General features: G+C 37.4%; 1 protein-coding gene across 1 annotated transcript in view; it reads right to left on the bottom strand.

Moving 5' to 3' along the window:
• Positions 1–13857, bottom strand: part of SLIT3 (slit guidance ligand 3) — a 561750-nt gene that overhangs the window by 482592 nt on the left and 65301 nt on the right. The window contains exon 4 of the mRNA XM_063292455.1: positions 7385–7456. Coding sequence (XP_063148525.1) covers positions 7385–7456 — 72 coding nt within the window. The remainder of the gene's footprint in view (positions 1–7384; positions 7457–13857) is intronic.

The following is a 13857-nucleotide window of genomic DNA, read 5'->3' as shown; positions in this document are numbered from 1 at the left end:
TCATTCACATGCCACAGGCAATATATTGCCAATAAATACAGACATATTAAATTAAATATACCACAGGTTAACTATTTGCAGCAAATATATTTATTATGATCTCATAGGCATACAGAAATAGGACAGTCAGAAAAAAAAACCCTCTTCATCTGTCACCACAATGAATCTGGATTCATGGAGATTATATTATCTTCTGTTAGAAGAGAATATGGTGCACTGATCATGTTACCTAGTTGGGTAATGAAACATCTGCAAGCAAACAACCAAGCTCAGAGAGCACCAAGGACCCCACAGTTATATCTGCTTCTTTAGTGTACCTATGATGTCAAGTTCCACTTCCCTCCCATGCATTTTGGACCACCAGTCTGCAGAATATATCAGAACTAGCAATTTAGCTATTTCATCTCTTTCCCCCTCCTCTGAAGTACCCAATACATACCAGATATCCCACATTTTGAAAAAAACAGAGCAATGGGCATTTTGGATTTCAGAGCAAGAGAGAAATCTAAAAATTATCAACTGACATGCCTTTCTGCTCAGGGATATGTCCTCCAAAAAAATCCTGCTTTCCCCCCACCCCTCCACCTCCTTTTATTGTCAAGTTTGAACTGGAGTCATCTGATGCCAGAGAGAATGATTGGTTTGAATAAGAATAGTTCCCTGGCATAGTTTATTTATTTTTTCACACAAACTGCACAGATGTTACCAGTGAAAAATGCAAATGCAAATGTAACCACAGGATCCTAGACAGCACACAGCAATTTTCTTTTCTTTTTTCCTGCAACAGTTTTGAAGACTCTTTTGGGAATAGCACACAGACACACACACACAGACACTTAATGCTTAAAAAGTTTCCAAGTATCAGTCAGGGCTACATACTCTTTGAGTGTGTTTATCCTATTGATCAGAATATATGTATCCCACTGATTTTGTGATAGTTGTAGAAACTTTATAAATGCATAATTGGGCAATGCTTCCGCAGATTAGAGGTATTAGTGATATATGGTGCTTTACAAAATTGAAGCCTGAAATATTTAATTACCATCAGCTAAATGGGGGAAAACTGGTTTTGTTGGGGGTTTTCCCCCCTATCATCTAAATCTATTTTAGGTGCTGGGCTAGGATTAGGGCAACTAAATTCCTATAGCCAAGGACTATAGGCCTATCAGTATTTCTTAGCCCAGTCAATCTTACATGGTTGCTGTTATGGGGAAAATGGAAAAAGAGAGAGCTATGAACACTGCCTTAAGTCTCTGAAGGAAATGCAAAATATAAATCCAACAAATAAAGAACATGAGTGAATAACAGAATATATGTTCAGATATCCTTGAATGTCAAAACAGACCACAATTGCCAGACCCTTAACTTTCCTGGAATCAATTCTGCAAGGATTATTTTCAGAACACATTGATAAGATAAGCTTAAGAAATATATTGTGACTTATTCAAAGCTATACAAAGAAAGTTCAGAACTAGCTCACCATTATTGTTTGGTGAGGATAAGTACAAAAACCCTGGCTCTTTTTCAGAGAACTGAAATGGACAAGAGGTCTCCTGACTTGACAACAAATTATATCACTTTTTGAGCCTCTGTAGAATCAACACATGTTCACAGAGAAGAAATGACTTTCCAAGGAAATGTGAAGGTCTACTTGGTCCCAATCCTGTTCCCAGAATGGGGAGGGGAAGGGACTATCAGAGGGGGCATTTAAGCTCCTTGAACGTTTAGTGCCAAGACCATATATTATTTGAATGTCAATTGTATAAGAAAGAGAGAGATCAGTATCTAGGACCGCACATTTGACGAACGGCGTAATATATTATTTATTTATTTTCTATCCTGCCTTTATTATTTTTATAAATAGCTCAAGGTGGCGAACATACCTAATACACCTTCCTCCTCCTATTTTCCCCACAACAATGTGAGGTGAGTTGGGCTGAGAGAGAGTGACTGGCCCAAGGTCACCCAGCCAGCTTTCATGCCTAAGGCAGGACTAGAACTCTCAGTCTCCTGGTTTCTAGCCCATTGCCTTAACCACTAGACCAAACTGGCTCTCTGGGATCCAGTTATTGGGATCCTTATATTAAAACAGCATATTTCATTACATATAATACAGCCATTTATTTGAATAAAACAGTTCAGCTGAGATCTGCATAAATGAGCCTGACTGGGCTAAACTGTAGGGATGATTCAGAAATATGATTCGTATTTTTATTCCTTTTGTCATCTAATTTGTTTCTTTTATTCTATTTTTACCTATGGTCTTATTGATGTTTTATGTTTTATATCCTGTACTTTGATATGGCCTAAAGGCTATCAATGATAAACTATACTATACTGCACTGCTAAGACCATTCCTTGGAAAGCTGAGTCACCAAAAGAACTATTTGCTGGCTGCAATGGAGCAAGAAGTAGCTAGTAGTTCTTGCAGCTGACTCTTTTTAACTTTGTGACTCTATCTGCAACTCCTGTTCATGCTTCAAGACCATTTCAGAGATCTCTACTGCAATATTTTATTTTATTATTTTATTTTCATGGGGATGGTTGGGATTAATTTTATTTTTATCTTTCAGAGTGTTACTGTCCTAACAGTGAGACACACACTGAGACGAGGAGTAGTTCTCTAGTGTTTATTACTGCTACACAAACAGAATCCTAACAAACTGAAGAAGCGTGGGAAAAACTCAGACAGATAAACCCCGAAAGCTAAGGCGGGCCTGATCTGTGTCTCTTTGAATGGCTGCTTAATTCCTCAGTACTACCCATGCGTTTTCCACCCTGGATAGAGGCCCCCTCCTGCTCACCATCAGTGCTCATGACAGTTACCTTGGATGTTTCAATGTACTGTATTGTTTTCAATTATTATTATTATTATATTATTATTATTATATTGTGTACATTTTAGTGCATTTGACAACTGTACTATAAACTGCTGAGGGTCTTTACATTGCACAGGATAGGAATCCAGTAAATAAATAAACAAAATTTGCAAGTCAAATCAGAAAATAAAATTCTAACTAAATAAAACTGGAAAAAATATGCAAGCAGCTGTATGCTCTCTGGAAAACCTAGTCTTGCTTTTGTATACTTTGTAAAGTGTGTCCTAATCGGGGCATAAATCAATATTACGAGCCCCCCTACCATCTACCTTGAAAGCTTCCAGAGAAGTGAGAAAACTGAGCAAAAAAAAAAACTAGAAAAAAGAAAGCCCTTTTTAAATCTGTTAACAGAATTACAATTTGGTACATCATAAAGGCACTTCCTAAGCAACAACATCTTTGCAGGAATCAGCATAAAATGATACCAGCCTACTAATTATCATGTCTTTATACTCACTGCCACTTCTCTCTCTCTTTTGCTGTATATATAAAAAAAAAAAGTGGGGAAAACATCTGTACATATTAGTTTTGAGTTGCTAACTTCACACTGGGTAACTGAAAATCCAGGATGAAACTTCGATTATTCACTTTCTGACATCCCCTCATTTGTTTTCTGCTCAGCTCAGATAATTTGTTAACGTTCCTTACATACTTGAAGAAAATAAGCAGAGCCCTTGGCCTTACACTGGAAGCAGAAAGATGCCACAAGGGCTTGCAACCTAGAGTCACTTTTCCAGACATGATTTTGCTCAAATTATGCCATTTAGAGACAGAGCACAATGAAAGCAGTAAAAATAGCTTCAGCTTGATAAATGGTACGAGAGCCTCTCAGCAGTCTGTAGTTGTCACCTCTGACCTAGAGAACATCCTTTCAAACCTGAAGTGCCCTCCGGAGACCTGGCGTTCCTTATAATTATTTACCATCTTCTGAACAGACCTGCTGGGATCTGTACACAGTAAAGCCTCAATTCCTGAGTGAGCTAAAACCATAGCAACCCTTTATTTCCTTTGGACATGTTTCGTCAGCCCTCGCAGGGCCTAATAACTTGAGCTCATGTAAAAGGTGAGTTACTAGCACCTGGTCTCACATGAGATGAGTCTTTTAATCAAAGGGCACATTCTGACAAGGCACTTGCCTCTCAAGATTAGCTATCATCCTCCAACTAACTGCAAAAGACATCCCAAGTAATTAGAAGACACTTTTCAAACTGTTGGACTAAGGCAGAGAGGCCCAGGGATTAGAAGCAGTCCTGTCCCACACATCCACTAAAGACACACAGCAAATTACAGCACTGAGGCTCTGAGCAGCAATGTTTTGGTCTAACAATAAGCTAAAAACATTACTGAAGAGAAGAGTGGGACCAACTTCAGTTTCTCTGAGGTTGTTAAGAAAACCACTAAGTGTTGTACCATCATTCATAATTCTTTGGATTAAGGAAGAATGCCTTTAACTGTATTTAGTATCCCACAAATCTGGGTAGCAATGGAACGTGGAGATAACAGCATAAAGGGATTTACAAAAACAAACTGTGTATCTATCTATGAGCATTTGTATAGCACTTTGTTTTCAAATAAGCAAGTAAGTTCTCATATATATATTAATAACTCTAACAGACCAGTAAAAATGGTGACAGCTAGAGTGAGAAACTTTACTTTTCAGTATAGGATCCTTCAAATCTTAGAAGGAAGTTCTTTATACAAGTAGTCTGCCCAACTTCAGAACCCAAAGGTAGGAGAGCCTCCCTTGATCTCCCTTCACCCAATTAGTCTAAGCCTCTTTGATAGTGACAATGTTACTAGTGATGCAACCATAACTGGATTCAGAACTTCCATTAATCTGATACAGTCATTAAGAAAGGACTTAAAGAAATAACTTGTAGTAAGGTTGAACTGATGCAGGATGCTTGTCTTCCACCCATCAATAAGAAGAAAACAAAAAACAAGCCATGAAAATATTGGGAGTTGCTGAAAAAGGAAATATGTCTAGGGAGAAAAATATCAGAGCTGACTGTTTCTGGAAGATCCATATGCTTATGGCGTAAGTTTTTACTTTTTTTAATAATACATGAAGCATGTTTTCTCTGAGACCTTGATTTGTCAAGGCTGAAAGTAAAGAGCAATTATGTAAATGGAGCACTGGTATATCCATAATCAAGGCCAGGAGATAAGAGACAAGAAGTCCACTACCACGTAAGGGTGAGAGAAAAATATCTAGAGCTGTTACATATATAGAAGGCTTCATTGCTATATTGGGCAGTAGCTTATCTTGTCATTAGGGCACCTTGCATCTGCAATAAAAGCAACAGATCTACCCGAGTCATGTCCCTGACTCTTCCTCAATTAGCTCTGGAATGCTGGTTGAGTTTCCACAGAAAGATTGATAGCTATATCCCGGTAAAGTTCTGACGTTCTTCATTTGAGGAAACTTGAAGTGCCAATTTTGGTTTGATCTGATGGTTAAACATTGAATGCTAACTAGTCATTTGTTATTACTTCATCCTTTACTACTTAAATGCCTTTATTACTCAAGTATGAATCCAATGATAGGAATGCCTATTTTAAGACATCTAAATTCTCCAGAGACTGACTTCCAGAAAATTTGGCCTTGATTCCTGAAAGTCTATGATTTAAGTCAAATACTTGGGATGGGAACTGAATATAAACATTATTCAAATATGTCAGAAACTTTTTTTCTTCTTTAACATCATAGACAGGGAAGATACGATTCTATAAATAATGCACAGGGAAGCTTCAACAAAATGACCTTGGAAGAAAATGCAAACATACAATGCATAATTTCTGGACTTCTCCTCCTAGTAATGTATGAATCAAACTAATTTACAGGATTCTTTGCATTCCTTTTTAAGGTTGATTTTCCTGTATATTCCCACTCATAATGTCAAACAGATGTCACAAAAGGACCATGTAAATAATTATAGAAGCTGTAGACCTATTCTATAATTGAAAGCTACTGCAGTTGCATTGCCCCTTTTCTTTTAACTGGTCCTTTTGTTTTAATTGCCCAGCTGAAGGATAAAACTGTCCTCCATAACTTTGCAAGTAGTTAAATAGTTTGTCAAGCGCTTGTTTTCATTCCACTTCCCACAAAATGCAGGAAACCTTACTTAAACTACCACTGACAATATAAATAGTGATTGGAAATCCAGGAAAGACTGTCCCAATAAAATGACACTTCACAACTTTCAAACTTTCATTCTTGTATGACAAATACAGTTGGAAATTTTAACTGCATACTGTTTGTGAAAAAGAACTTATTTACTGAAAGAAAATCACCAGCTTTTCTAGACAAACTTTTCTAATAATCACATTTGCTGCACTTATTTTGGCTGGAAAAAAATAAGGCAAAAGTATCCACTAGAAACAGAGATGGGAAATTTGAGGATGCTAGCTTGATTCTATCAATGTATTGGGAGTCATTCATTCATTCATTCATTCATTCATTCTTATGTAGATGAACCTTTTTATGAATCAGAATAAAATAGTTAAGAAATGCAGTAAGTGGCCTTTAAAGCAAAAGTCTTTTGTTTACTGAGCTCATATCATTATGATCCACAAATACCACAATTCCTTTATATAATAATGAATTGGGATTGAAATGCAAATTATGGTTAGATCATTGATCTAGAGATGCTGAGAATACAAAAGCATGACCTTGTTTATTTCAAGTACATGCTGAACAAATACAGCAAGGTCATGAGAGGTGATAATAATCACAGCCATCCTATTGCTATGGCAAAGTCATTATTGGTAACAAAATCAATGTCTTTATGGACACCAATTTCCTAAACTCCTACATCCAAATCTAATTTGTTCTCCAGACTTCATCACAAACCATTGGTCTTCATAACTGGAGTGAGCTTACCCTCCCCAGGTGCTCACAATCTTTTTAAAAAAAACTCTTCTTCCTCAGCATGCGAAAAATCAGACCGAGTTTGGTAGCACCTTTTCCAACTAATTAATTTTATTAAAAGGCATAAGCTTTCATGGACTGCAGCAAACTTCATCAGATTTTTTGCCACCATAGACTAACATGGTTCTCCTCTTACAATGTGCCAGCATGTGAGGAAATTAAGACACTTCATATCCACCTTTATTAATCACAGTTTGACAAATAGTAATTAATTTTAAGAATGCTTTTGTGAGACTTATGAACCTATCTTGTTCCACCAAACATAGTTAAGATTAACCCCAGTTTCACAGTGCGTTAATCTAAACTGGAAGCGGAAGTTTATGATCTACTTGTAGCCACATTAGAGAAGAAAAGAGAAGCAGAAACATATCCAAAGGCAGCTTCTACTTCACAATTAATCTACAGAGTAGTAAAAAGACAAGTAAATGTTTCCCAGCCAAAGGTTTTATATAATAAACCAAGACACATTTCAAAATCCACTTCAAGAAGGCATCATACCAAAACCCCACAGCCAAAATTGCTGACTTAAGAACCAATGCACGTATAGGATGCCAAAAATAAAAACTATACTTACAGTCTGGTTAGCCTCAGTGTGTTCTGAAAAAGCAGTTCTGGAAGAACTTGCAGTTTATTTCTGTTCAGCCGTCTAAAGAAAGAAACTCGGCGTTAATACAGGTTCTGTGAACATTAGAGAAGGCAATGTTCATTGGCATTGTTGTTACAATGGATATTGTTGACACAGTTTTTCAGGCTGTTTTCTTTCTTTTTAACACAGATTGCTTTTCTAAAAAAAAGTTGAAGAAATAGTTGAAATAAAGAAATCAAATACAAAAACACTCATTACAGTTCATGTGATACTTTTCTGCTTTTCCCTCCCTCCCTCCCTCACTCACACACATATACATATGCATAGTTCTTACATACTTTATTTTTAATGAGTTGTTAATATATAAGCGAGAGCCAGTTTGGTGTAGTGGTTAAGGCACTGCGCTAGAAACCAGAAGACTGTGAGTTCTAGTCCTGCCTTGGGCACGAAGCCAGCTGGGTGACCTTGAGCCAGTCACTTTCTCTCAGCCCTAGGAAGAAGGCAATGGCAAACCACTTCCAAAAATCCTTGCCAAGAAAACTGCAGGGACTTATCCAAGCAGTCTCCAAGAATCGAACATGTTTGAACAGATACACACACACACACACACAATTGTTCTAATGATGGTCTGCAATGTCACATCAGCCCATCAGGGAAATGATGCTAGAAAACTGAGCTACATACTAAAACTCAAAGTTTCAGACATAGCCAACAGTGCATTTCAAGTTATCAATAAAGGTCCAATCTTCCAAGTGAAGAAGTCAATGGAATATTGTAGGTGGTTGATTGTGGTTTCCATTCTTATAAACCATGCAGAAATATTCACCTATTTTTGATTAGGAGAAATGTTGGGATCCGCACTGTATTAGCTGCACTGGGTGACAGTTGCTTTTGAAAGTATTGTACAGTATTACTAGAGAGGCACACTGGCCTCCTCAGCCATTCAATTTAAAAGTTAATTTGGTCTATTATCATCTACAAAGAAACCTGGGGATCTTAAGTGTAACATTTATTTTGCTTTGCTCTCCTCTCCAGTGTGCCAATATCACAGGAGCACAGTCTTACAAACTTAATGCTGCCCCAGGACTGGAATATGGCAAGACAAACTGCAAATCCAGTTCTTGATTTTTTCATGATGAAGACAGCATACAGCAGCAGAAAACACGTCTATCCTTATTTAGGCTTATAGGAACCTAGGACAAAAGAATCCAAGCATCTAAAACAGAACCTTACTTTTTTCTGCTAAAGTACCTGTATAAGTGACCCCATCTTCTTTTTTCTGAAAGAACTAGAACATCGACAATAATTGTTGTAAGGATGAAATAGATCAAAAACAATTCAGCTCAATGTTATTATTGGATGATCAGATCTCATTGTAGTCTTATATGCATTGCCATATAAATGGGGCTACATCTGAAAACCCCTCAGAAACTTCAGCTAGTGTAATATACTGCTGCTAAATTTTCAACTAAGAGAAGACTCAGATCTGCTGTCTGTCAGCTGTGCTGGCTGATAGCTCTTTTCAGAGTGCAAAGAGGTGTGAGGTTGAATGTAGCATCTGTCTGCAATTATTTAAAGCAGCCTTTTCCAGGGATCATGCAACTTTCCTTAGCAACAGCTGTGCAATCCCAAGAAAAATTTGGATAAGGAGTCACTACATTCATGCCCCACATGTGAAGAAACACCTTTTTGCTCTTATCCTCTTTAAATCCAAAATGGAATAGATTCTGGTTGCAATTTCCATCTGAACCTGACCATCTACTAAAATTAGCTCCTGTGCTCCCCTTGTGTATGTATATGCACCACTGCTTTTACAACATGACCTGTGGCAACATACATAAAGGGTTTTTGCTCTTGCATGCATAGTGTGTTCAGCCACAAAGATCTAACTCTCTTTCTACCGTCAACTGAAAAGATTCATTTCGGAACAAGCATTTAACTCTACTATTACATACTCTGATTTACTGACTACTGATTGGGGTTGGTAACTTGCTGCTACTGCTTTTGCATTGTTCATGAGTTTTTATTCTTTTTAGAAAGACATGGAAGGAAATACTCTTTTATTGTACATTGCTTTAAGCAACATCCTTCTCTGAAACTAAAAAATGATGATAAAACAAATCTAAACTAAATAAAAATTCTTGTTTTAGAAAAATAGAAGACCCCTTCAATTATGGATCCAGTTCCAAATGAATCACTTCACCACTTTGGCTAGCCAGCACTGCCGGCCCACCAACCCCTTGCCACCTCACAGGCAAAAAGTTGCAACTTTGCTAAAGGAATAGAATTACCCAGTGGCTAAGAAGAGTTATTAGATCCAGGATTGGCTTTTGGTGGTCTGTTCTTAGCTGGAAATGAGATTTCTGAACATCCCCAAGAGTGTCATGTCCTGCCAGAGCTCCTGAACTTTGTGGTTTTCATGTTTCCTCTATAAAGGGAAGAAATAGAAAAAAGTACCAGTCTCATCTTTTTAACCATAATTATCTGTTAGGAGCGTGGGACAGTCATTTCTGCTTTCTAACCCTATTTCATGAGTTTGCATGAGATGCTGGAGCAGAAAACTTTTGTCAGATTTAAAATATATGCTTCTTAAATATAAAGTTGTTCATCAAAAGTATTTAGACACATACCGATTAGTGTGCACCTGTTTTTATTTTTTTATTTCTAGAAAAGATACAAGCCCATGTTTCACATGGGCAGGGGTTTATTTTTTCCTGCCATAGAGATCAGTTCAGAAGGCAGATAAAATTACCAAAACATCCCTTATTAAGGGCAGGAAAAGAGAATCAGTTGCATTCCACACGGTGCCCAATGATCACTTCCAGCATCCTTGTTACTGCCTATGCTGAGTGATGCTACAAGATTTCTTCATTTATTTGCTTGAATTTTGGGATAATCAACTGTGGGTTTTTTTAAGTGTTGCCATACATGAATGGAAACATAGCATAGTTAGAGATGGGTGGCCTCCTCTGGCACTTGCTTCAAAATCCATTTCTTTCCGCACCGCACCCCCCCCCCCCGATGCTCCTGATGAATGCATAATAATTTTTTTTAGGTGTTCGACAGAATCCTTCTCTGTTGCCAGATCGTTCTTTCCTATCCTTAATGGAAGAAGCTTACCTTAAAGTTTAAAAGATCTAATGGGCAAGGGCAAAGAAGGCCCCTGAACTAGGGGTGCAGAGATCTGTAGCTTTCCTGTAGCTACTGGGGCTGGAGTCAGTGGGATGTAGCAGGTAAGACGTTGGACTAAGAATGAGGAGAGCCAGGTTCAAATCCACCTGTAGCCATGGAGGCTAGTCACTCTCTCTCAACTCAGTTTACCTCACAGAATTGTTCTTGCTGGATAAGGTGAAAGAAAATCCCTATATGAGCCAGTCACTCTCTCTCAGCCCAACTCACCTCACAGGGTTGCTGTTGTGGGGAAAATAGGAGGAAGGGGTATTAGGTATGTTCGCCCCCTTGAGTTATTTATAAAATTAATAAAGTTGGGATAGAAAATAATTAAATAAATAAATAAAATAAAAACAAGCTATCTCAAGCTCTTGGACAAAATTCAAGCAAATAAATGAAGAAATCTTGTAGCATCACTCAGCATAGGCAGTAACAAGGATGCTGGAAGTGATCATTGGGCACCGTGTGGAATGCAACTGATTCTCTTTTCCTGCCCTTAATACGGGATGTTTTGGTAATTTTATCTGCCTTCTGAACTGATCTCTATGGCAGGAAAAAATAAACCCCTGCCCATGTGAAACATGGGCTTGTATCTTTTCTAGAAATAAAAAAATAAAAACAGGTGCACACTAATCGGTATGTGTCTAAATACTTTTGATGAACAACTTTATATTTAAGAAGCACTAGTACTATAGATAAATATTTCCAATTCTGAAATACGTTTCACTATTTATAGATAATTATATCTACCCCTGAAATATACATTGTATCTTCTATAGCTCTACTAGTCCAAAGACTTTTTTTTCCCTGTCTCCTTGGAATTGTAGCAGAACTACCCTACTGAACAAGTCTGGAGTTAGTCAAAGCCTACAGAGAGGATAATACAGAATGTATCAACAAACATACCAAATTCCACTAATCATGTGGGTACCCTATGCCTATGATCAGTTTCTGGCTCCTTTGGCATACTACTAAATTACCAGATTCTCCTTTTGATGTCCTATCTTATGGTTATTTAAATTTATTTTAAAATAATATCAGACCACTAGGTTATTAGTCACAGTGGATTTTTTTAAAAAAAATTCTTCATTAGTTATAAGATATAAACTATTCTCCGTTAGATATAAAACTTTTCAAATTCCTAAAATTTCTTATAACTGATCTGAGTTTTATGAAAATCATTCATAAGATAGTATTAGATGACTGATGAAATAGTAGAATTACACCTTTCTTACCTCATCCCAATGTTCTCCCTGCTTGAAAGATTTCAAAATATACATTCTGTATTGGACAATTCATCTAAGATGGCATATCACAACTGCAGCCTTTCTATCATATGACCCAAGAAAGCAAGTTAAATTAACATCTCAGGACAAACTTTGGCACTGGAGTGTGACTGAATGAGGGTGGGCTAATGTTTACACTAATGTGTTTAAAGGTAGCAAAACAAAAACAGAATACCTTGTTCTTTAGCTTCTAATCCATCTGCTTTTCAACAGAGGTGTGGAATTTAGTATTTGAGACAGCAGTGCTTTCTTTAGAAATGAAATAAATGTAATTACAGGGAACATTTGGGTGTAACTTTGTCATTGGTAAGAAGGTTTGGTTAAGTAACAAGAACTAGCCCACAGCTATATTTGATTTATAAAATATAAATGAAACAGTTAATACAATACATGCAATTCATGTACAGTAATATTGATGGGTTTTTTTGAAAAGCAGACTAATAACTTTCAACATATATTAATATGTGAAACCAAATGTCAAACTCCAAGTGGTTTGTACTTTAACAAGATATTTTATATAATCTCTACTTGTTGCACAGAGAAACTGTTGGAGTCCAATTAATGAATACGAGCGAAAACCAGTATGCCAGCACTGACAAAGTGAATTTGTTAAAATTGAAAGTCTATGTTTGAAATAGTACAGAGACTTTTTAAAGAATATTTTCTGAGACAATTTGGAGCAATGAAAAATGAGCATGGAGAGAGGACGGATGCTGGAAATTAGCACATGCAGAACTGTGAAGCCAGCATCACAGTCTACAGGGGAAGGTATATCCCAAGACTGAAAGAAGAAGATTGGGAGTAACCTGTTCTTCCCCTTTCCCAATGCCTGGAATGGAACAGAGTTAGGGATCCAGGTGAAATTGCACACCATAGATTTATGTTTCCTTTTCTTCTTCTTGGCAGCCATGGTGGTGTGTCTTGGTATCTACAATTCCAGTAAGAAGTAGGTGTGGCAGTAAACTATTTTTAGTATGTAAATTGCAGAGACAAATTGAGAGTTAATTAGCATGTTTATGGAAATGGCAAAAGGATAAATGCACCAGTTTTTAAAAATACTTCCTATCCTGACATAAACTTATTACTACTTACTTTTCCCTCCTATCGGGTCTGCAGATAGCTGCCCAGCCACCCTATTTTGCTGACTCGTTCTTTGCTTGGGAGGGATGAGTTGCAGGATCATCTGCAGGGCCCCTATGGGGAACATTTTAGTTATCTGATGGATAAACTCACTTGGACGTGGACTTCAACTGGGCAAGACCTGTCAAGGTGCCTTAGGCATGATCTTGCAGATTTAGCTGGGACGTGTTTGAGCCTGTAACTCCCAAGCAAGTAGAAAGAGTGCTTCAGACTGCAAACCTGACCACCTGTTTATTTGATCCATGGCCTTCCTGGCTTGTAAAAGCTGCCCAGGTGATACATAGCTGGGTCCATGTGTTAGTGTCAGTTTCCTTGAGGGACAGTGTAATTCTGTTGATCTTAAAGGAGACAGTGGTATACCCCCTCTTCTATAAACAAGTCCTGGTCAATTTTCATCTAGTCTCCAACCTTCCCTTTTTAGGATCAGTGGTAAGCCCCTTACAGAATTCTATTTATTAGTCTGAATGTTTTCTCTTCTAGACATACATTGTTCTTTTTTGTTTGTTTTATTGTTCTTCCCTTATTTAGTCTTATACATCAGCCAGGCTCTTTATGGAGCTGGGAAGCCTGCTACATTTGACAAATAAATAAACTGTGCCTTATTCACATTGATTTTATGCCTAAATACTCATGATAAACTACATCTATCCCATAGACAACAGTGTTGCTAGGACATGAAATCTTTTGTAACACTGCTTATCAAACTAACACCAAAGTTCATCAAACTAACACAAACCAGGGCCAATTAGACCAAAGACTGAGCACTAGCAACAATTTTCATTTCCCTGGTGCCATATATTTAGGCCCACACTAGAGATTACTATTATTATTTGAGTGTATACATGTAACTAGCAGTTATCTGAT

This window comes from Candoia aspera, chromosome 2 (genome assembly GCF_035149785.1).
Source record: "Candoia aspera isolate rCanAsp1 chromosome 2, rCanAsp1.hap2, whole genome shotgun sequence".
Taxonomy (NCBI): domain Eukaryota; kingdom Metazoa; phylum Chordata; class Lepidosauria; order Squamata; family Boidae; genus Candoia; species Candoia aspera.
This window is presented reverse-complemented; position numbering and strand designations above follow the sequence as displayed.